At 35.1% G+C, this 25,416-nt stretch overlaps 2 protein-coding genes across 3 annotated transcripts in view; both read right to left on the bottom strand.

The window, feature by feature from the left end:
• LOC141405330 (uncharacterized) overlaps positions 1 to 25,416 on the bottom strand; it is a 540,708-nt gene that overhangs the window by 372,600 nt on the left and 142,692 nt on the right. The gene's annotated exons all lie outside the window — the stretch shown is intronic.
• LOC141387780 (uncharacterized) lies at positions 768 to 20,428 on the bottom strand. Of its 2 annotated transcripts, none has more exons than XM_073957962.1 (5): positions 20,059 to 20,428; positions 4,356 to 4,556; positions 4,154 to 4,291; positions 1,528 to 1,845; positions 768 to 1,466 (listed from the first exon to the last, which is right to left on the bottom strand). In XM_073957962.1, the coding sequence occupies exons 1-5, from the start codon at positions 20,275 to 20,277 to the stop codon at positions 918 to 920; spliced, it is 1,425 nt and encodes a 474-aa protein (XP_073814063.1). In that variant the 5' UTR covers positions 20,278 to 20,428; the 3' UTR covers positions 768 to 917. The 2 variants fall into 2 exon arrangements, with proteins under 2 accessions (XP_073814063.1, XP_073814064.1); XM_073957963.1 differs by lacking the exon at positions 20,059 to 20,428 and adding an exon at positions 17,630 to 17,745 and having other exon boundaries at positions 841 to 1,466.

Here is a 25,416-nt window from a genome sequence, read left to right as displayed (position 1 = left end):
AAAAGAGAGGGGGAGATAAGTTCCCACCATCCCCGCCCCCCTTGGTTAATACAATCACCCACCCAACCCATGTGCCGAGTTCCTTCCCAACCAAATACCTCCAATTAATTAATTATATTAATATTTATTTATTTAGTTTTATGCATTAATTAATATTTAATGATTTAATTTAATTAATAATAATTAATATTTAATAATAAAATAATAAATAACTCATTTTAAATTAAAAAAGTGAATAATATAAAAATTGAAAATAATAAAAATAGAACCGATAGTGCCGAGTGCTTAAGCCCTAAACACATCCAACGTTTGTGTAAAGTTTTGTGTCTTTTCTGGTAAAAGAATAAAGAAAAATTTTAAATTGGCAGCACTTTGTCTTTTATTCATCTACCAGAAATGACACAAAACTTTACTGAAACGTTGGATGTGTTTTCAGCTTAAAAGCGCTCGGCACTATCGGTTCTATGTGAGTCGCGTCAAGCGGTCACGTCACGTTCCGTTGAGTGCCGTGTTACAACAACGACATGAAAAAGTGTAAATGATTCCAAGTGTTCTTTTGAGGTTTTAATGTGGTTGTTTAACGCGTGGCTCGACTCACAACGGACCGATTGTGTCATAAAGAACATACTTACAATACAATACTTACACTAGCACCTCAATTATTAAAAATTGTTTGGTTTGAACGCTTCTTTATGCTATTTTCCCGCCATTTATATTTTCGTTGTGAATAGATTTGCCAATTTCAAGAGAAATATGAAAACAGGGTGTTAGATAGTATATATTTTTATTTCCTTAAATAAAATATTTAAAATTATTTAAATTCGTTAACTTGGTTAATTTCATAAAATAAAAACAATGAAAAACAGATTACAATAACAACAATTTCTTCAACATCTCGTATAATTAATTATACATTTTCATATGCCGGTAAATTTATATCTTCTTCGTTCGTCCTTAGAACTATAATGTCGTGCCACAGCATAAACCGTGGCCACTAAGATTCCACCTACTACCAGAACAATAAGTATAAACCAAGGATAAAATCCTGAATTCGAATTACCCTTACGATCGGTATCTTCTCGTATACCATCAACACTCATTGCATCTTCATCTTCAAATAGACCCTCTAAATCACCAAAATCACCACCTTCTGTATCATTATATGCACCAAACATATCATCATCCTCTGCATCGTCAGTGAGACGTTCAAAACGTTTACCATTTATGGAATGAATTTGTGATGCGACAATATCTTCCTTTTCGGGCATTTCATAAACCGGTTCTGTACTTTCGATACGCACAAATGTGACATTGCCATGCTGCATTTCATTGTGAAAACGTTTTACACCATAACCGAAGTACTCATAAATATCGGCAGAGAATTCTTGGTGATCCTCCGCCCATTGACCAATGATATCAACACGTACTTTCGTCTTGGGTTCCATTTTGCGACCAAAATAGGCTTTCTGAAAATATGAATTTCCCAAAATTTTAGTAATTTATTAAATTAAAAATAAATGTTATTACCTCTTTAACATCCATACCTCCAACACCTTTGTCATCAATTTTCAACACAGCATTTTTATGTTCGAAAAGCAACGGCAGCTTCCGTAGACCATTTTTATAGATTGAACTAAGATTTAGTTCAACTTTTTCCACATATTCATAATGAAAATTTCCATAAATTTGTTTCCGCTCACGACTGGGATTCTTTAGGTAGGTCCGTCCTAATAGAGTTTTATAACTTACCGATGAGTTGACCCATGGCATAAAGGTAATATTGCGCAGCTCATACATTAGCGGTTTTATTTCAACGAGGACATTTATACTGGACTCGAGGCCATACTGTAAAAGCAAGAAATAATTTATCAATTCAATTTCAATTTATTTCCAATTCGCAGATTTTGCGATCGACTTCAGCACATTCTTTAATAATTTTACATTTCAAAGTAAGACAATGAACTACATACATAAGCTTCGTTCCCGTACTTTTTAATAGTAAAACTCGTAAAAGAGAAAACTGTAAAAAAATGTTTCTCACACAAAAGTTTTTCCGTGAGTCTTCTATTCCATAGAAGACCCTTCCGCGAGTCTTCGATTCCATAGAAGAACCTTCCGCGAGTCTTCTTTTCAATAGAAAACCCTTCCGCGAGTCTTCTATTCCATAGAAGACTCTTCCGTGGGTCTTTTATTCTACAGAAAACCCTTCCGTGGGTCTTCTTTTCTACAGAAGACCCTTCCGCGGGTCTTCTATTCTATAAAATACCCTTCCACGGGTCTTCTTCGGCGGGTCTTCCATTCTATAGAAGACCCATCGGCGGGTCTTCCATTCTATAGAAGACCCATCGGCGGGTCTTCCATTCTATAGAAGACCCTTCCGGGGGTCTTCTATTCTACAAAAAACCCTTCCGGGGGTCTTCTATTCTACAGAAGACCTTCCGCGGGTCTTCCATTCTATAGAAGACCCTTTGTCGGGTCTTCTATTCTACAGAAGACCCTTCCGCGGGTCTTTTGTTCTATAGAAGGCCCTTCTTCTTCTATTCTATTCTATAGAAGGCCCTTCCGCGGGTCTTCTATTCTATAGAAGGCCCTTCCGCGGGTCTTCTATTCTATAGAAGGCCCTTCCGCGGGTCTTCTATTCTATAGAAGGCCCTTCCGCGGGTCTTCTATTCTATAGAAGGCCCTTCCGCGGGTCTTCTATTCTATAGAAGACCCTTCCGCGGGTCTTCTATTCTATAGAAGACCTTTCCGTCAGTCTTCTATTCCATAGAAGAACATTTCCAGTCCCCTGGCCACACTGGACTAAAACTGGGTGTCACTCGTTTACGAAATCCAACCGGAGGTCCCTTTTCTGGTACTGCAGGTAATTGGGAAATTTCTACTGTTGTAGGGGTAACGTTCACTCATAAAGAGGTTGCCATTCACCAGTCTGAGAGTGGAAGATGTGAATATGCTTTGACACTTGAGTTATACTTTGTCCATTCCCTGATTGCGCCTAATCTCTTTCGCCTTGGAGGACCAGTCCCGATATGTATAGTAATTAAACTGCTGGTAGTGTCGACTACGAAGTCTGCCCAGAGACTCTTTTCTCGGTGAAAGCTAGACCTCAACCCTTACCAAAAGGAAACTGGAGCTCATATAGTGGATCTTTGCGTTGTAAATCAAGTATAGAACTGAGAGCTATGCGGTGGGCACCACTCCCTAAGAGCACAACAAATGATTCTAAAGGGGCGCTGACCGTCGAATAATATCGCTACTCCCGTGCAATGGTGCACACCTTTGACGTCATACCTTGTCTGCTTTCACAACTGACTCCACAAGGGGCGGCAACAATCCCTTTTCCGTCCTCATGAGGATTAAGATGGAGACCAGAGGGATCGTAACTACGATATACTGAAAAAAACAGTTGTAAGCCCTAAACTCATCCAACGTTTGAGTAAAGTTTTGTGTCATTCCTGGTAGAAGAATAAAGAAAATTTGCCTTTTATTCATCTACCAGAAATGACACAAAACTTTACTCAAACGTTGGATGTGTTTAGGGCAGTAGTATTATGAAAACTGAGTACGTTTAACGAAATCTTGCCGAAATTGCTCCTAACCTAATAATGCACCTGTATTCGCCCTATTAAACCTAGGAAGTCTAGAAGAACGCTCTCAGTTTTGTTGCCATTAAGGCCTCGGTACATATAAAGTATGACATTCTTGCTTAAGTCATTTTGGATAAACAATAAAGGAGGCCGTGCAAAATTCGAACTAGGTTGTCTCTTGCCTTTTATAACATAAGCAAGAACGCCTATGTACCATGTTTCTTATGTTTCGAGGCCTTTATTTTTTTCTGAAAGGCCTAAACAAAATGCATCTGTTTAATGGAAGATCGAGCCAGAAGTCTGGAAGGACTAATTTTAAGAAAACGCAAAGAGTCCCACAATTTCACTTTTCAAAAGATTCCTCCGTTTAACCTTGCACTAAACACTTTGTTGTTTGAAAAGTTTTCCACCACTGGAAAAATTGATGTTGTTCTTAACCACTGATTTTCAGTGTGCAAGGCGGTAGTGCTATTCATTGTATCGCAATGGCGCCCAATGAGCGTATAATAGATTATACAGGTACAGATACTCTTACATTTTCTCTTGACAACTTTTTAAATACTCACAAAATTATCTTCGAATATCATCACGACACAAGTGAATAAATTATTTGGTATATTTTCAACCAAATCGGAATGACGAAAATGACACAATTCAGTCTTTTCACGAGAAACATCAGTCGCCTTGGCCATATAATTAAGACGCTAGAAGAAAAAAAGATAAATAGACTTTAATATGTTGATTAAAATATTACATCCACCATCTTACCTCCTTTGGATTCAGGTATTGTGCATAATATTTCTGCATCATTTCATAGGGTATCCAGGCCATAAGTGGATTGTTTTCACCTTTGCAAATTTCATGATATGTGCCACGACCGACCATATCGCCATTGTAGAATTTCAAAAAATAAAAAGCATCCTTGTGTGAGCTGCCATGATCCTTGCACATTGTATTGCGGAAACTTTCCTAGAGAAGAAAAATGAGATGTTTTATTATTAACTAACACGGTAAACGACTGTCATTAGATCAAGGTAAAGCTGTGAGACATGTATTCCTGTTTCTTGACATTGGAACGCTATTTTCGTATGTATTTTGAACACATAAAAACACCATGTAAACATTGATCTGTCAACATATGATTGGATCATTCATTCATTTAATTTCTATCAATACCATTTTTGGCTTTAACAACATTGTCAGACACTTTAACCAACATATTTGGCTACGCTTGAGGTTAATTACCAGCCTCAAATATGCGATAATGTTGTATTTAGAGAAGTTTGTAATGTGTTAACATCGCCGTTTTCATGGTGAAAATATGTTGTCAGCGGGATTATTATGAACCCAGTCGGCACGAATTTTTGTCGGTATGTCAGTACACCTGCAAGGTAGAAGAGATCCGGAATAAGTATGTTAGCGACCAAAATAAAGTTGTTGCTATGAATAAGGCGCTAAGATTTTTCAATTTTTACAAAAGGCCAAAACGACACAAAACTTTACCCAAACGTTGGATGTGTTCTCAGCTTTACTATTGTTATGTCAGAAATGAAGCAAGCAAGCGGCAGTTCGATGCATCATTACATGATATTGGAGCTGTCTTGTTTCAAAAGAGAGAAAGCGACGAGGAATACCCAATATCCACTAGTCTTTTAATGCTGCAGGAATACAGATATGAAATTAATATTTCAGATATGAAATTAATATTTTAAAAGCTTACAAGTTTAAAAACACATTTCAAAAATCAGAATTTTAATTTTCGATTTAGAAGTATTAATTTTTTGACGCAAAGATGGAAAATTTTTTTGTCACTTTGTTCCATGTGATTTACAATATTTCACATTTGTGTCATAAGTGCGGATATGGAACAAATCGACAAAAATTCTTTTTTTTTTTAAATCTCTTTAACTTTTATATTCCAATACATATTCCTCTAAATTTTTGCAAATATGTTTTATATACTACTAGCAAAATACCCGCTACTTCGTATGCGGAAAAGGAATAATATACACATAAACAATATATAATATGGTGAACAGTGAAAATTTTGATGTACTAATACCTATTTGAATTGATATTTAATTTCATTTAAGTACTGTTCGTACAGGTTTTGTTCGAATTTCAACAAAGACCTCTACACTTCAGCAGCGGCCTACATTTTAAATTCCAGTCTAAGTTTTATTAGAACGGTATGGGTATTTTGGAATTTGTGATATAAAAATGTAGAAAACCTTTATTCAAAAGATCTTACCCTATATAACAGTTAATTTTTGAGACGTTTTATTTTAGGCCTTTTTGTTCTCAGGGTGTAAAAATCTTCTTGTAAAACATTAGCCGCATAAATTTTCCGTTTTCAAATGAACTTACTAAAACGATCAGAATAGACAACAAAAATAAAAACAATTTTGTTGAAAAGATACGTTTGACTTGTTGATTTCAGTACATTATTTAAAAACTGAATTCGTGGTAAGTCCACATTTACATTAGGCAATTTTCCTTGCGGCAATTGCCAGTTTGTTGGTGAGAGTTACCATATGCCTCACCTCTCTCACCTTCAAACTGACAATTGCCGCAAGGAAAATTGCCTAATGTAAATATGGACTTACATAAAAACAATAGTACACTATTTAGTAAAATTTTAAAACTCAAGACCTTAGCTCAAATTTCACAGTTTTAACTCTATTTGTCCACCCAATGCCAATGGTACTACATGTAGGAACCTTTCATACATTGAAAGGTGGATTTTCATAAACATTCTGATCTTGTTAAGTTTCATTTATCGATTCACTCAATACCAGTGCTTTAATATTTGGTATTATTTAATACTTCTAGTACACTTATTGTATGACCACCTCTAACAATGAACCTGACAAATAAATAATAAATCGGAATTCCACTTCTATTCCTTAGCCCAATACCAAACTGCTACAACCAATGTCAACACAACGTCAAATTTAATACTATTTAGTACATTTTCTATTTCTCAATAAATCAGCCAGCCCTCAGCCTAATTTCAGAATTTGTATGCATTTCAAAAAATCCCTTGTCTAAACAGCATCACAAACCCTCATACAACAATTCGAAATTCAATTTCTATCCCTTCATGCAACACCAAACTGATAGCAAATTTAGTACTTATAATATGTATAAGTTTAAAAATAACTTCCTTATATCCAAAACTATATCCAAACCGCGATTTAACATTTTTCGTACACATAATTTCCAAAACTTCCTCTCTATCTCCACTATAAACGCCAACTGCTATATGAATACCGAATTTAACAATGTCAGCTCTACTCTTTTACACAATAACAATTTGAACCAAATTCTGTGTTAGTTTCATTTAATTCATAATTTTCGTACACTTATTGTACTTATATCCACAACTACATTCATATCTAAACCTATATATATATAAGCGGCTATAATACCAAATTTCCGAATTCCTCTATCATAATACAATTAATACTTTTCGTATGAAAGTACGAATTTCAATTACTATCTCCAACAGTAATTCCGAATTTTTAAGGATTCCACCTCTATCCGTTACCACATGTACGAACTTCCAAAACTATTCCAGTTCTACACTCCAACAGTAACCTAACTTCCTAAATTCCAGCTATCTCCGTTCACCCAAAACCAAATTATGCCATATTTAGAACTTTTCCGTTTAGAACTTTTCGCTCTAATACGTACGAATTTCCAAAACCACCTCAAACCTACACTCCAATTTAAAATATTAGTATTCCAGCTCTATCTGTTCACCCAAACCCAAATTGTACCAAATTTAGTACGAATTTCCAAAACTTCCTCAATCTTATACTAAAACAGTAATCTTTATTCCACTTTTAATGATTCCAGCCCTATCCGTTCACTCAAATGGTAATTGTACCAAATTTAGTACCATTATAATACTTTCCGTACCCATAAGTACTAATTTCCAAAAGTACCTTAATCCTACACTCCAAAAGTAATTTAATTCCAAATTTCTGGATTATTAATTATTTTTTTAATATAATTTATTATAATTTCAGGATTCCAGCTCTATCTGTTCATCCAAATCCAAATTGTACTAAATTTAGTACCATTTAGTACTTTCTGTACCCAAAAGTACGAATTTCCAAAACTTCATCAATCCCTAACTCCATCAGTAATCTTAAATCCAAATTTCAGGAATCCAGCTCTATCTGTTCACCCAAATCCAATTTGTAAAAAATTTAGTACTTTCCGTAGCCATAAGTACCCAAATCCAAATTGTACCAAATTTAGTACAATTTAGTACTCTTCGTACACATAAGTATGTATTTGCAAAACTACTCCCATATCTCAATCCTACACTTCAACGGTAATCTAAATTTCAAATTTCAGGATTCCAGCTCTATCCGTTCATCCAAATCCAATTTGTACCAAATTAAGTACCATTTAGTACTTTTCGTACCCTACGAATTTCCAAAACATCCTCAATCTTCACTCCATCAATAATCATTCTAAGTCCAAAATTTCAGGTTTCTAGGTCTATCCGGTCACCCAAATCCAAATTGTACTAAATTTAGTAACATCTAGTACTTTTCGTACACATAAGTATGCATTTCCAAAACTATGCCCATATCTCAATCGTACACTTCAACGGTAATCTAAATTCCAAATTTCAGGTCTATCCGTTCACCCAAATCCAAATTGTACCAAATTTAGTACCATTTAGTACTACTCGTACACATAAGTACGAACTTCCAAAATCATTTCCTTATATCAACACCACTTCCCAACCTTGATTCTCATACCAAATTTGAAGATTGTAGCTATATCCGCTCAAAATATACAATTGGTACCAAATTTAGTAACTTTTCGTACACTTATAGTTCGAATTTCCAAAAACCCTTTGGTACATCTTTCTAACTCTCCATCAGTTACCCTCATTCCAAATTTCAGAGCTCTAGCTCTTCCCGTTTGTCTAATACAAAGGGTACCATATTTAGTACCTTTTAGTACTTTTCGTACCCTTCTAGGTCGAATTTCCAAAAACCCAGCCTTATCTCACGCCTACACACCAACAGCAACGCACAGTCAAAATTTCAGCTTTCTAGCTTCAGCGGTTTCGTCTGGGCGATGATATGCCAGTCAGTCACTCACTCACTCACTCACTCAGTCATCACTAAGCTCTTTTATATATATAGATTATTAATATTTCAAGTCAAAAATATAAATATTTGCTTTAGCCAGCTCCACACAGTTGTGACGCAAAACATTAAAATGCGATTATCTCAAAACAGGCAAATGGCGTATGGAACACTTAAGCATGACACCGACGATATATGTATGTATGTTCTTTCGTTTAGAGGCTGTAGACTTAGAAGCTGCAGATTTTTTTAACGAATTACACGGCCTGGGTACATGAGCTGCATCGCCTGCTTGCCTTGTTTTCCTGTTTCATTTCTGACATAATAAAAATAAAAGAATAAAGAAGGCCGAGCAAATTTCGAACTGGGTTGCCCTTTTCTTTTTACTCTTTTATCAGAAGCAAGCTAGGTAAGCAGGCGAGGCAGCTTATATACCCAGGCTGGGGCTGATTCCTGGGATTGAACTGAGCAAAAAAGTCCACTGGACCATATGTCTACTGTGAAAATCGAGCCTCCCGATTTTCACTTGAAGTTTTTTATTGGCGTTTTTTGGATATTTTCGCATATAACAGCCAAACCATTGAGATTTGCGATCCATCACACAGATAATTAAGAACTATGTAGTACATAGAAAAAGTATTGGAATGCTTCTTCAGGCAGTTTTGGCCTTGAGAAAGTGCACATTTTTCGGAAAATATCCATAAATGACACTGTGCTACAAAAGTTGACCAGAAAAATATTCAAGCTGTCTGTTACAAAATTCTATCGTGTTGGGGTCCATGGACTTCGAAAATGCCTTTGGTTCGTTTGGGTCACTTCGCTTTATTATTTTGTAACGGTAAAAGTAGAGAAAATCTGGGTTTCTTACATGACGTGATGACTGATGTACTACAGAGTTCCTAATTATGGATCGCAAATCTCAATTGTTTGGCTGTTATATGCCAAAATATCCACAAAAAAAACGTCAATAACAAACTTCAAGTCAAAATCGGGAGGCTCGATTTTCTCCGTAGACATATGGTCCAGTGGACTTTTTTGCTCAGTTCAACCCCAGGAATTGGAAACGCGAAGGACCCATTAATGTTTTTTCCTTCCACACAAATCGCCCCGGCATAATACCCAGCCTTTACACCTGGGAAGTTTTTGCGGATTTTGAAACAGAAATGTTCATAGATGAGAAAAATCCAAAAATAAGAAAAAATCGCTGGAGGGATTTTTAAATAACTCGCTAACACATTTTTAGGTTTATTTCAGGTTTTTGCAATTTTGCTTGGAAACCGCAAGTCCTATCGAAATGGGGCTAAAGAAAATGTTGTAGCTGTGAAAATTCTGTAGAGGATTGGCAGTTATGATTTGTTCCTAGGATAATGGCGCCAGACCGGTAGCAGCCCCAAGGTCCCCCTCTAGCGCCTACTAACAAAGATTCGTAACAAAGTCCTAAATATCTACTACACAATTTTAATGTGCTGAGTACATACTAACAGTCCGAAGGTGTTCTGGCTTTGTGAAAACAACGTTATATAAAAGTTCGGTGCCGATCTTAAGGGTTTCTACACGGTATGTTTTTTACATATGTATTTGTGCATACCAACTGTCATTTTTTACAAATCTGAATTTTGTACACATGGTGTGAACCATACAGAAATTTCAATACATCAAAGTGTTATGTGCATACATACTATGTATTTTTTCGAATAGAACGCGCTCTATTCTCGTCTGTACAACCAAAGGTAAACAGCTGTTTTGTTTGTACGCGATATACATATATAAGTCCCTGTTTATACAGGGAAAGTTGATGGGAAAGAAAATTGAGTTTATGGGCGAGGGAGTAGAGAGGAATAAGAGGGGGTACACACACCTCTGTTCTGGCAAATTCTGTTTTGTTTCGTTTTTCTTCGTATACAACATGAAGTTGGCTGCAGATTAGTTTTTGCATTTTTTTTCATTTTATTTTCTCTGTCGAGAAACAAACATCAGCGGAGACAATTGAAAAAAAAACCATTTGGAGGAAAAACTATTTTTTTAAGCAAAAACAATTCGAAATAAGTGGAAATATCAAAATTAAAATGCAATTCAAGGGTTCCTTTAATAATTAATCACACACGGCCATTTTTACTTTTCATTACAATTTTGCCTTGGCTTTTTTTTGAACGGCGCAATGAGAAAATGAGTGTGAAGAAGAATAAGCAAAATTATAAAATTGACACAAACATGATTTCCGTGTCTAAACAACAAGGAAATTTTAAAAGAAATTGAGAAGAAAATTTTTCTTTCCAGTTTGAATGTCTAAACACGGTCTAAAGAAAACAACAGAAAACGAATGAAAAATAAAAATTATGCCGCGCAGAAGGAATTACATACGGGCGAAAAAGTGACAGTTGCTATGCATGAATATGTAAAAAGCAGACCGTGTGAAAACTGCATTATACTATGTTTACATTTACGAAATCCACTCGATTTCAACTGTCAACTCCATTGCTCAAACGTCAAATGAAATCGAATCGATTTCAGTTGAGTTTTCATTTGACGTATACGCAAAGGAATTGACAGTTGAAATCGAGTGGATTTCGTAAATGTAAACATAGTTACAGTCTGTTTCTGTATGTTGAAAGAACTATGCGTGCAAATGAAACACGTCCAAACTCTTGTGTGTTTTTCAAATTTGTTTTTTGTTTTTAAGCAAAAGCAAAGGTAAACGAGAAAGCGGAACGGAAAGTATGGATGTCAGAAAACACATGGAATTTAATCAAAGAGCGTAATAACATGAAAATTCAAAAAAATACCAACCCCACTTTTCAATCAAGTTACTCAACTTTAGCGAAAAGAGTTAAAAGAGCTGCGAGAAATGACAAAAGGAAATATTTGGAGTTAATGACTAGCGATGCAGAAGCAGCTGTAGGTGCAAATAATATGAAAGAATTACATCAAATTATTAATCATATTTCCAATAAAACCGGAAGCCGATCCCATGCCATAAAAGACAAAAATGGTAATCTTTTGACAGACACTGCTGAACAAACACGCAGATGGAGACAACACTTTATGGAAATAAGTAACAGTGGAAACGCGAATAATGCAGAAGCCCCTACGTCGCCAAGCGAGGACACTATAGTGGATAATCGAATATCAACAGAACATCCGAGCGTAGAAGAGATCGCTAGTGTAATTACAAAGTTAAAAACTAACAAATCGCCAGGGGAACATGGGATACCCCCGGAACTTCTACAGTCCAACCCAATCGCTTCGGCTGAATTATTATTCCCTCATATACTCGAGGCATGGTCCAACGAAACATTTCCCAGCCAGTGGACAAACGGCGCCATTATAAAACTGCACAAAAAAAATGACCGCAAAGACTGTAACGATTGGAGAGGCATCACGCTGCTTAATACAGTCTACAAAATAGTAGCCACCATCATAAACAACAGGCTTCACTGGGTGGAAGAATCGCTACGCGACGAACAAGCTGGGTTCAGACCACATCGGAATTGTGTGGACCAGACAAATACATTGCGCATTATTATTGAACAGTCGGTTGGTATTTGGTATTCGTCGACTTCAAAAAAGCATTTGACTCTTTACGGCGAAGTGCAATTTGGTCGGCATTAATGAAAAAGAGGATACCACAGAAAATAATAGACATTATACAAGCTATGTATACAAACTACAAACTGCATGTGCGTCACAACGGAACCACAAGTGATATATTTGAAACAAATACAGGTGTTAAAGAAGGTTGTCCGTTATCCCCACTCCTATTCGCCGTAACATTGGATCAAATTATGCTACAACTTTAAACGAAGAAAAGGGGAATCGTCTGGAATTTGCACCGAAAATTAGAGGATATTGACTTCGCAGATGACATCTGCTTATTATCGCACAAATTCACCGATATGCAAGAAAAACTCAATGAGCTCGTCGAATTGGCCAAAAATGTGGGTCTAGAAATCAATATAGACAAGACAAAAGCAATGCTGGTAAATAACACCACGAATATGCATATTCACATTGAAAACCAACAAATTGAATACGTATCGGTTTTTTGTTACCTTGGTAGCGTAATGGCAGAGGATGGAGGAATTGATAATGATTTAAAAAACCGACTCAACAAAGCGCGCGCCGCTTTCGGTCGACTAAATAAAATATGGCGATCAACACAAATTGCAATGAAGACCAAATTACGAATTTTTAACGCGTGTGTAAAATCCACCCTACTTTATGGTAACGAAACGTGGAAAACTACGTCACATATAATCCAAAGTCTTCAGACATTCGTGAACAGATGTCTTCGTATAATTTGCCGCATATTCTGGCCAAACCGAATCACAAACACTGATCTATGGATAATGACAAACAAGGAACCCATAACTAACAAGAAGAAAATGGAAATGGATAGGCCATACACTACGGAAGCCACAGTACAGCATAGCTGGAATGGCCTTGGAATGGAACCCACAAGGTAGCAGACGTCCTGGGCGACCAAGAAACACGTGGCGAAGAACGGCCCTGCATGAAATTGAAAAGCAAAATACAAACTTAGATAATTTAAAACATATTTGTAACGATAAAGTAAGATGGAATTCTTTTGTAGAAGCCCTATGTCCCCAAGTGGAATAAATAAAGGATAAAAAAAGTAAAATAATTTCGAAAACTAAAGTTTGGGCGTGTTCAGTTCGAACAAATTCTTCTTTCGACATACAGAAACAGGCTGTTAGTCTCTTTATTACAATATTCGCAGTTACAATAAAGCCTTAAACCAGTGTTCACCAGCAACAACAAATTCAACCGCTGCGTGTGTGATGGGCACACACACAAGATTGGGTCTGTCTGCCCAGCAAACACAATGTCGGACGTCCGACGCGTCTGCTCAAAGTCGAAAGTTTGTTCCGACGCATCTGACCGACTTCGGTCCGAACTCTGTCCGACTAGTCTGACGAACTTTTTCCCTTCCTCTGTCTCCCTCTCTGAAGGGAATTTTTCTATTTTCCCTTGTGCTGCTTTGGCAAAATTAAGTGTAAATAAGCCGAGAGAAAAGAATTGTACATGTTTCGCTCGCACATTGTAAATGTGTAATTGTTGATGTGCCGACGTTGATGAAGTACGAACGAAAAATTGAGTGCTCGGGTTTTAATTTCTGTATCGGAGAACAAATTTGGTCTATTTTTGTTATGCGTGTTGATGCATGATAGTGTTTAAATGTTATTCATGGTGCCGTGACATAACTCCTAAAACTATTTTGGGAGTTATGTCCTCCTTGGTTTTCGGACATAACTCCCAAATTTTTTGTCCGACCCCCCTTAGCGGACATAAGTCTAAATGGGAGTTATGTCCGTTTTTAAATTTTAAGTGATTTTTATTTAAATACAATTTTTATTTCAAATGTATATAATGCCACCGTGGTGCAATGGTATGCACACCCGCCTTGCACGCTGAAGGTCGTGGGTTCGATTCCCCGACCAGTCAACATCAAAATTTTCAACGGTGGCAAAATACCCCTCAGTAATGTTGACGACATTTCCTGAGTTTTTCAGCCATGTAAAACTTCTCTACAAAGTGGTGTCTTAAGACACGCCGTTCGGACTCGGCGATAAACAGTAGGTCCCATATCATTGAGCTAATATGAATCGGGGTGCACTCATTGATATGAGAGAAGTCTCCCATGTCCCGTATGGGATGTTTGTGGAACAATTATATATATAAGAAAAAAAAATTAAAAATTAAGTTCATAAAATAATTTATAATTGATTTAAAATTTTTAAGAAAATTAAGTACAAAATGCTTAGTAGCCATCTCAAATCGAACTATAATCAAAATTTGACGACAAACCTATTTTAAACGAAACTCCCAACGAATTTTGGGAGTTATGTCCGCAAAGCGCAGCGGACATAACGCCCAACATCATTTTGGGAGTTATGTCCGTGGGAGTTATGTCCGGGCACCGTTATTAATAGTGATCGGTTGCATACATATTTCTTTATTTGTATGAAGTTAATGAAAGTAGAGATTTTCTTCGTAAAACTTCAACACTATTCCGTGGGAAGTCATATGTTTTATATTTGTATATGGCCAAAGTTAAGTTTCTTAACACATTTTGTGTATCAAAATTTGTTGCATGTGAAGACATGTATTTTTTCATATACTAATAACAATTGTTTTACATATTTCGCAGATCTCCACAGTTTGTTTTTCCACCAAGTCGCGCATTTAACACAGCATAATATTATATTAAAACCTTTAAAATGTTTATAGTAGATAAATTTTTTATAGGATTTGGATATTTCATGAACTAACTGTATATTTTCAACATCTTTTAATAATAAAAACGTCGAATGCTGTTAAATAAATCAGAAGTTCATACGATAGTTCATCAGAGTTCGGACCGAATTCGGTCCGAAAGTCGGCTAAAACATCCGATTTTCATCCGAATTTCGGTCAGAGAACACGTCAACCACGCCATATGACTTTCGGTCAGAGTTCGGATCCGAACTCGGACGTTTCATCCGACTTTCGGACCGAATTCGGTCCGAACTCTGATGTTTCTTCCGATTTTGGTTTGCTGGGTGGTTACCCTAAAATTTGTAACAACTTGTACCAATTGTTGCTGGAAGTCGTCTGTTAACACAAAAAACTAGCAAAAGAGAGCGATTCGAGAGAGACATTTTGACAGTTCTTTCACTGAGAGTTTGCAAATTCTTGCCGGACAAATTTCTTCTAGCAAACACTAGCAATTCGTCTTCTTCCTAAAAACAGTCAATCATCTGTTTTTAGTTTTTTGTTGATTTATGTTTGTGTGAAAATTAAAAACAATTTTATTGTGGAAATAACATAGTCTAATTGTATTGTTTTATGGAGAACAAATTTGTAAAGTGGAAAAATACTTTTTTGTTTCATTTTCTTTTTTATTTTTAATAATATACAACGTGTATGCTTCCTTTATTGCGGACAAATTACAAGCAGCTGATTGCTTGCTGGTTTTTGCTGGGAAGGTGTCTGTTTACTTTTTACAATTTTCTAGCAAAAGAGAATAAAAACCCCTTATAGCTCATTTAGACTAGCCATAAATCCTCGACTGGATTTAATAAATCCAGTACAAATCTCATTGCATTTAGATATACATTTTGGAGGATTTAAATGGCAGTCAGCTGATTTTTGTTCATAGCACAATTACCAAGGTATATGCATCATCCCATCTGATCGAATGTGAAACGTCAAAAGAATTTTTTGTAAATTGAATTCGTCTCAAAAAAACATACGTCAAATTACAAATGTATTGTTTAATACTGAAAATGTTAGCACATTATGCTACTAATTGGTCTGTTCCTTTACTTTTGAAAATGGCAAAACCGGCAAAAGTAGTAAAAGTTGAAAACTGCTCCCATATGAATTGTATTGCGTCTGAAGTAAAGGAACGCTTTTCGAGTAAAAATTAGTAAAACTTGAAGATTCTTGAACGTTAAGTCCAATTTACATATGCATATTAAATGATTTCGTTTTACGAAATCCTAGAATCAAATGAAGTGTATTTACATCTGTTTTTTTGTGTCATTTGCTTACGCACACAATCGCACATACACACTTATACAATAACACAAACACACGCACACAATATATTTATTCAGAAAAATAGGAATTTCACAACACAAATGTGTATCAAATAACTTAAATTAATTCCAAAAACAAAAAAACATAATTTTTGCAAGTTTTTTAACCATTTATTTTCACTTTTGTCATCGTTTGAGTATTTTTGTTTTTCTACAACACACACAAACAAACAAAGACATCATAAAACAGTTGCATTTTTTGGTAGTTTATGACGAAAAAGCAGGGTTGCGTATAAAAGTATGGTGTTTTCGTGCGTTGTTTAGAATAAATGACGTAGCTATCGTCATTTATTTTTGTATGGTAAATGACGCAAAATGTTGCCTGTTTTAGCAAATAAATGACGAAACAGCTCTAAATGACGAAAAAGTTGCTAATGTAAATTGGACATTAAGGAACAGAGCTAATATGTGTGTTCGTTTACTCAACATTTTTACGAATTGTTACTGGATGTTGTTCGTTTACTCTACAGTACAATGCAAAAAAGATTAGCCGATTACAAGAAGTTACTGAACTTGTACAAATTGTTGAGTAAACGAACACACCTAATGCTAACTAAAGAGCAAATAAAGAAATATTTTATCGCAGTTTGCCCATCTAAAACGAATTATTTTATCGTTTAGACATCATAAATATTAGTCTTGGTTGATTAAAATCAACTTTGTACATTAAAACAAATTTAATTTTTTCGCCTTGTTTACAAATTTTTACATTTTAAATTATTTTTAGTGTAGCAATTCACCGATGCGTCTACCTTGTTTCTTGTGGCAGCATGCAACTTTTTGTATTTTCTAGCAACATGTTGCAAAGAACAGAGTTGTATACGAGGATTTATGCCAGATTTAAAACAAATCCACTCAATAGGAGGATTTATTTTTGTATGGGAAATCTGGTAGATTTTGGCTGGATTTATCAAATAAAACCTGATAATGGGCTAAATCCGGCTAAAGGCCTGCGTACATAAGCTGCTTTGCCTGATTGCCTTGCTTACCTGCTTCATTTCTGACGTAATAAAAATAATAGAATAAAGACGAAATTTGGAACTGGGTTGCCATCAGTTGGAAATTGGGTCGGCCTTCTTTGTTCTTTTATTTTTTATTGAAGCAGCAAAGCAAGGCAATCAGGCAGAGCAGCTTATGTACGCAGGCCTTAATGGTGTCATATCTAAATGGCATATTACTCTCTGAGAAAGTTCTTGCTGGACAATTCTTGCTGGGAAAGTAACCAGACAGACTTATTATCTATCCCTCTGTAGATAAACATGTGCGTTAATTCATTGCTAAAACAAAGAAGATGATCGGTGGTGAGAGCAAAGTTCAAACTCACCACCATTGAGATTGTGTGTGTTCACACAGACACGGCTCGCGAGCCCAGTGGTGATTAACACTGCCTTAAACACATCCAACGTTTGGGTAAAGTGTTGTGTCCCTTCTGGTAGAAGAATAAAGACAAATTGAAACTTGGCAGCACTTTGTCTTTTATTCATCTACCAGAAATGATACAAAACTTTACTCAAACGTTGGATGTGTTTACAGCTATAGTGCTTTTGGTCTATTATCTCAGGAAATATAGAATTGTATCCACAAAAATTATACCGTTGTAATAGGGACGGCGACGATATCCTGCTGCAAAAAATGTAAACGATGCGAAACAGTACTTTACCGATTAGTTCATTTTCGAACCTTATCTATATCTGGAAGAACTATGTACTAAAATGTGCAAATATTAATATTGCAAGTGCAAGTGCACTGGCATGTCATCTTTTTAGCATTTTCACTCATGAATTTTATATGAGCGTGACCACCATAAGATGACATTAATTTTCGGATCTTAAGATGACATTCATTCTCGGATCCTAAGCATGTCATTTCGACCAATGCTTTGACATGTCATTTTCACCTACCCTTTGGCATGACATTTTCATGTCTTGTTAGTCCCAATTTATATTGGGCGAGTTTACTTGCGGCAATTGTCATTTTGTAGGAAAGAGAGGTGAGACATATGGTAACCCTTTGCCTCTCAGCACCCTCTCTCGCCTACAAACTGACAATTGCCGCAAGTAAACTCGCCCAATGTAAATTGGGACTTTGGAAAATGGAAAATTCTGTATTGAAATATGATTTTCATGACAAACCAAACTCTTTATTAATTCAAACTAATTCATGAAATAACTAGAACTAATTTATCAGCATAAAGTTTACACCCAAAATTTCAATTTTATCACCGCCGCTGCATCGCAACAGATTTTACTTCGTCCACCCTCAGCCACTGACTTTTTTCATCTTACAAAAGCTTTTCTATTATCTTCTCATCACCAGTTCAGATTTCGACATGGACTCCAACAGCACTCCTTTAAGAATTTCTAGTTCGTGATGTAGGTTCAGGTAGGTAGGTTTATAATTTTATAAAATGTTGGAAATGTATACTCTTTTGTTTTGATGTTGCTACATGTAGGGATGTACAAATCGACTTGTTTGTTTCTAGTGATCTGTACAAATGATTCAAATGCTGATGAAAAGATCGGATCTTTCACGACTTCCTTTGAACCAATGCAAAATATGCCATGAAATCACGTCATCGCATAGAACCCCTTCCTTCAAATTTTGCTGGGTTGGTTACTTACTTCATGAGTTATCGTGTGCACCAAGGTAAATTTATATAAGGTATGAATTACAACAACTAACAAATTTACAAAAACAGCATTGTTGTTATTGAAAATTAATTGTCAAAGATAAATATTGAATAAAAAGGTCGTTCCAAAAAAAATTCAGGAAAAACATAAATACATTTTGAAAATCCTCTAAAATAGAACAAATTTGAATCAAAATGTAAATATAACGCATTCAGAACTCTCGTAGGTACTTTTTTACACGTTTAGGATGAAAAGCAGTATTTTATGGTAGTAAATTTCGAAGTTTCAAATTTCATGAGTAGATCCTATTACATTTTGAAAACTAAATTTACAAAAAAGTAAGAATACAGCTGATTGTCACTTCTACCTTATATAAATATGCCTACAGTTTATACAGTTGGACACTACGCCCACCTGATTGTTCTGTTTGTTGTCAAAAACATTTGGTCTGTTCCTTAACTTTTAATGCCCGTAATTTCTAGCCCTAGGTAACCGGGTAGGTAGCTACCTATTAGTTATCTTTACCTACGTGTTTGGTAATTTCTACGTGCCATTTACCGAGGCGTGTAAATTTTAAAAACATGTGTTAACATTGGTGATTTCCATTCATGATTTCGTAAAAACATTGCCACATATAAGTGTTTTACAATTTTTAACACATTGGCAATGATCAACCAGGCAAAATTCTTGGTGTAAGTAACACGGCCGTTTTCGACCCGGTAACGTTACCTATGGATTGAAATTATGAAATTTTGCTTACACGGGGGATATCTATGAACTCATAGATAACTATGCGTAGAAATTACGGGCATAAAAATGGTAACAGTGGCAAAAAATGGTAAAAGTGGTGAACTGCTCCCATATAAATTGCGTGCTTTTTAAAGTAAAGGAACGCTTGGCAGGTTAAAAATGGTAAGAAATGGTAACCTCAGGTACGTAAAGCAACAGAGCAATTATTGTGTTTTAAAATACAAAGAAACTCAAATCACAATAATATAAAACCTATTATGTTTGTTGTCAAAGGTTGTTAACAGAACTCTCAATGGCCGACCTTCTATAGGCCTTGAACATGCCTTGGTGTGCACTATTTTAGACAAAGGTTTTAAATTTTGTGTACATCTACCTTTTCCAAAGATGTCAATAGAGTTGCCACCACTTCACATGATTTATTGTGTCCCTCAGGACTTTTATGTTTTTCAATATCGGCCAATAGCATAGGTTCAGTTCGTAGGCAAAATTTTGTATTTTCTTCAAATAATTTGGCCTCGGCAGTTATACCAAAGATAATAACACTCAACACAATCGCAGCAACAAAAAGAAAATTATCACCACTTTTAAACATTTTGTTGTTGCTGCTTCTTTAATTTCGATTTGATAATTCGAAAAATATTTATCCGTTAGATAAAACAAATATTCACGCGTCACGCGATTAAAATATTTAAATTCTTCGTACGTATTTATCGTCTAAAGTGTTTCGTAGTTTATTAACAACTGAAAATAATTTTCATTTTACGATTAAGTTTTGAGTTAATTGAATTCATACTAAATAACAAAGCAGAAAAAAGTAAATAAATCGTTTCAAAAAAAGTTCTGACCACACATAGACTGACTCACATTGTGGAGGATAGGATAGCATTCAGGTGACCGTTTGTTTTTTTTTTTTTGTGTTTTGTTTGTTACTTTTTGCAAAATATAGAAAACCAAAAGCAATGGAATACTCCTCATGGTATGGCCAGTGTCACTGTTTTTTGTCGTGGGGATTTCGTTTATCTTTGATTTATGTTGTGTTTGTTTGTTGTTTACCAGATGCAATGTCATATCGGTTTTTGGTCATTATTTTGGGAACAGGTTATAGATGACAGCTTTTGTAACTGCAAATAGTTTATTAGAGATTGCAATTCACGAGCTTGGTTAAGTGCATCATCTCGATTTATTTGACATATATTGTATGAAAATGACAACATAAATTCACTGGATTATGAATAAACAGATGGTGGATTTTGTCGTCATAATAAAGCCGAAAACACATACAACGTTTCAGTAAAGTTGGACGTCATTTTTTGATAAATGAATAAAAGAGCAAGGGCAACATAAATCCACTTTTTCTTTATTCTTTTATCATGACGTCTATACATATTTACTGTTTACATTTAGTCAAAGTCAAATGTCAATTCCATTGCTTAAACGTCAAATGCAATCTAATGGATTTCAAATGAGTTTTCATTTGACGTATACGCAAAGGAATTGACAGTTGAAATCGAGTGGATTTCGTAAATGTAAACCAAGCACAAGCATTAAATGACTTTAAAAATCATCAGTCAAACAGTTGTAAAATTATGAATGAAAAATCATCAATTTCTTTTTGTTTTCCGTTCAAATATTTTGTTTTTTACTTATTATTTTCTTTTCAACACATTTAAATTATTATCTCACACATTCTTACGAAAAACGTCAAAAATTTGTTAACCCTACTGTCTGTGAACAAATGATGGACTGCTGGGAGACAGCCGACAAATGTATGTATAGCTTTGTTCCTTTACTTTTTTAATGGTAAGGGTGGTAAAAGAGAAAAATGTCAAAATTGCTCTCTCATGAACATTTTTACCAGAAAAGTAAAGGAACGGAAAAATGGTAGATGTGGCAGCAATGTCAAAAAGAAACATAAAAAAATCAATTTTCGTCTTTTATTTCACAGTTTTTCATTTAGTTTTGTCAGCGTTCGACTCAAAAGTCGAAAAATCAGTTCTGCCATTTTTTACCTGCAGAAATTTTGCTGGTAGCCTGTGGTAGAAGAGAAAGCCATTTTCGCTCTCTCTCTCTCTCTCTCTCTCCACTCTCACTCTCTTAAAAATTTCTTCCAGTTTTGCCACTTTTCGGGGTTAAGGAACGCTTTGCAGGTTAAAAATGGTAACAAATGGCAAAAATGGTAACCACAGGTAAATAAAGGAACACAGCTTATGTGTTAGTAAATCAGAGTTGTATTTGAAGACACATAGTCTGGTGTAAACGCCTAGTTATATAAATATGCTTTGATGAGTCTCTAGATGTAAATGTCAAACCGTATTTACACCATTAGAGCGTATTTACATTACATATATATTTTAAAATAAATGAAGTAATTAAGGACACCATTAGAGCGTATTTACATTACATATATATTTTAAAATAAATGAAGTAATTAAGGTAGAAACACATCTAACACACAACATCTAAGAGACTAAGGGCAAAGTACTACCTAATTCAAATTAATTAGGCAGCATTTGAATTAGGTAGTACTTGTCCTTTAATCTATGGCATGAAACTGAGCGTGAAAAAGCGGCGTATTTCATTCTGTTTACACCTTAAAGGCTTGGGTACATAAGCAGCCTCGCCTGCTTACCTTGCTTTCCTGCTTCATTTCTGACATAACAAAAATAAAAGAATAAAGAAGGCCGAACAAATTTCGATCTGGATTGCTCATTTCTTCTTTATTCTTTTACCAGAAGCAAGCAAGGCAAGCAGCTTATGTACCTAGGCCTTTAATCTTATCGACATTGAAGGATGAAAAGAAAGAAAATCCCCTTAAATACATTTGAAAATCTCACTATTTTTGATGTCTTTCATCGACATCCCTACTGTTGTTGTGCATCAATCGTTTATTAGCATTTCTTGGATTTATTTTTGTGTAACGTTTGGAAAATTCTATTTTAAGCTCTTGGCGAAATGTCGAATTACGCTCATCAGTAAAAGGTTTTGTCTTTTTGTTGCTGTTTAACTTACTTTAGATAAGATAAATTTGATTAGCAATTCAAGTTTGACCGAGTAGAATAAACTGTTTGCGTTAAACTCTCTATAACCTATCCCTCTTTATATGCTTTATATGGGATATGTGTCTCAGAGGTCTTTATTGTCTGTTATCATTCGATTCTCAGGCGGCAAACGAAATCGAATTGCGGTGTGGAAAACAAAAGCAACAAAGCATATGCAACGGTAAATTTACATATTTCCATACTAACCCCCTGTTTTTGTTAAAAATTTTATTCTTTTCACACGAATTGTCAAATTTTGTATATCGATTTACTCGCCTTAGCACAAATCTAGAGCGCTGATTTTTAAATTACGAACTCTTAACTACATATGGAACGCGTATACGAAAAATTTGGTCTGTATGTCATCCGGGGGCTGAGCTATGGATGCCTAAATTATTACGAATATAGACGAACGATCGAAAAGACGTTACAAAAACAGGGGGTAAACCTAGAATATAAATTACAATAATGCTAGGTTTACATTTACGAAATCCACTCGATTTCAACTGTTAATTCCATTGCTTAAACGTCAAATGAAATCCAATGGTTTTCAGATGAGATTTCATTTGACGTATACACAAAGGAATTGACATTTGAAATCCACTCGATTTCGTAAATGTAGACTTATGCTAGGTTTACATTTAGGAAATCCACTCGATTTCAACTGTCAATTCCATTGCTTAAACGTCAAATGAAATCGAATAGATTTCTGATGAGTTTTCGTTTGACGTATACGCAAAGGAATTGAATTGAACAGTTGAAATCGAGTGGATTTCGTAAATGTAAACCAAGCATTATAGTAAATTCACATTTAGGAAATCCACTCGATTTCAACTGTCAAATCCATAGCTTAAACGACGTATACGCAAAGAGAAAAGTGTCAAAATTGATCTCTCATGAACATTTTTACCAGAAAAGTAAAGGAACGGAAAAATCAATTTTCGTCTTTTATTTCACAGTTTTTAATTTAGTTAATTTAGTTTTGTCAGCGTTCGACTTTTTCTTCTGTTTTTCGTCCATTTTTTCTTCATTGTGAAATAATCAAGTCTGTCTGGTTACTTTCCCAGCAAGAATTGTCCAGCAAGAACTTTCTCAGAGAGTAAGGGGTTTTTATTCTCTTTTGCTAAAAAATTGTAAAAAGTAAACAGACACTTTCCCAGCAAAAACCAGCAAGCAATCAGCTGACTTGCCAAAACAGAACAATTTGTCCGCCAACAAAGGAAGCAAACACGTTGTATTTTATTAAAAATAAAAAAGAAAATGAAACAAAAAAGTATTTTTCCACTTTACAAATTTGTTCTCCATAAAACAATACAATTAGACTATGTTATTTCCACGATAAAATTGTTTTTAATGTTCACAAACATAAATCAACAAAAAACTAAAAACGGCTGATTGATTGTTTTCAGGAAGAAGAAGAGCTTGCAAGTGCTTGCTAGAAGAAATTTGTCCAGCAAGAATTTGCAAGCTCTCAGTGAAAAAACTGTCAAAATGTCTCTCTCGAATCGCTCTCTTTTGCTGGTTTTTTGTGTTAACAGACGACTTCCAGCAACAATTGGTACAAATTGTTACAAATTTTAGGGTAACCAGACACAGCTATCGTCAAACAAAAGTCGAAAAATCAGTTCTACCATTTTTTACCTGCAGAAATTTTGCTGGTAGCCTGTGGTAGAAGAGAAAGGCACATGTGCTCTCTCTCTCCTCTCTCACTCTCTTAAAAATTGCTGCCAGTTTTGCCACTTTTTGGGGTTAAGGAACGCTTTGCAGGTTAAAAATGGTGAAAATGGTAACCTCAGGTAAGTAAAGGAACACGGCTGATATGTACTAATAAGCAAAAATATGTAATAATCGAGAAAAATATCCGAATTTATCTTTTTGATTTTTTTTAATATGCAAAATACGAGGTCTAGCGATCATTAGGAATAAGTAAAACTAGCGATATACTCTTTAAAACTCTAACTCAAATTATTCCGAATGAACATCAAAATACAATTTTTAAGTTCGCTACAAACTTAAAAAGTTCCTATTATTTTATACTCAAAAAGTATGTTTGCCTAATAATTAAAAAAAATCTTATACCAGTTCGCACATTTTGAAGAAAATGTACTTATTAGTACAACACCACAACATTTGACTCCATTCACTTAAAAAATCCACAAATCAATGCACGGTTGTTGAATTAAGTGAGTTGGGCGTTTCCTACCCAATTCAAAAACCGTGAATTCAATGCAAATATGCATTTTGTATTATAAATCAAAATTACAGCCCCCAAAAGTGTGCTATAATAATTTGGTGTAACTAATTTCGAATTCCGAAATTTCTTCTCCCATTTTTTGCTGTTACCACGTCGTTGAGAATACGGAAAGCGTGGTAATGGGAAACAGTTCCCATGGTAATGTTCAGAATAGGAGGTTTGTTCATGTGGTTGTTGTAACAGAGCCCTTAAGCTGAAAACACATCCAACGTTTGAGTAATGTTTTGTGTCATTTCTGGTAGAAGAATAAAGAAAAATTGAAACTTGGCAGCACTTTGCCTTTTATTCATACACCAGAAATGACGCAAAACTTTACTCAAGCGTTGTATGTGTTTTCAGCATAAAGAATACGTTATGGATAAAAAAAATAATTAAATAAAAAAGTTGTTTTTCTTTGAAACACTTGTTGATGTTTTATTATTTTAAATACAGTTCATTT

Source organism: Musca autumnalis, unplaced genomic scaffold (assembly GCF_047663935.1).
Source record: "Musca autumnalis isolate F117 unplaced genomic scaffold, ASM4766393v1 scaffold_5, whole genome shotgun sequence".
In the NCBI taxonomy this organism is placed as follows: domain Eukaryota; kingdom Metazoa; phylum Arthropoda; class Insecta; order Diptera; family Muscidae; genus Musca; species Musca autumnalis.
This window is presented reverse-complemented; position numbering and strand designations above follow the sequence as displayed.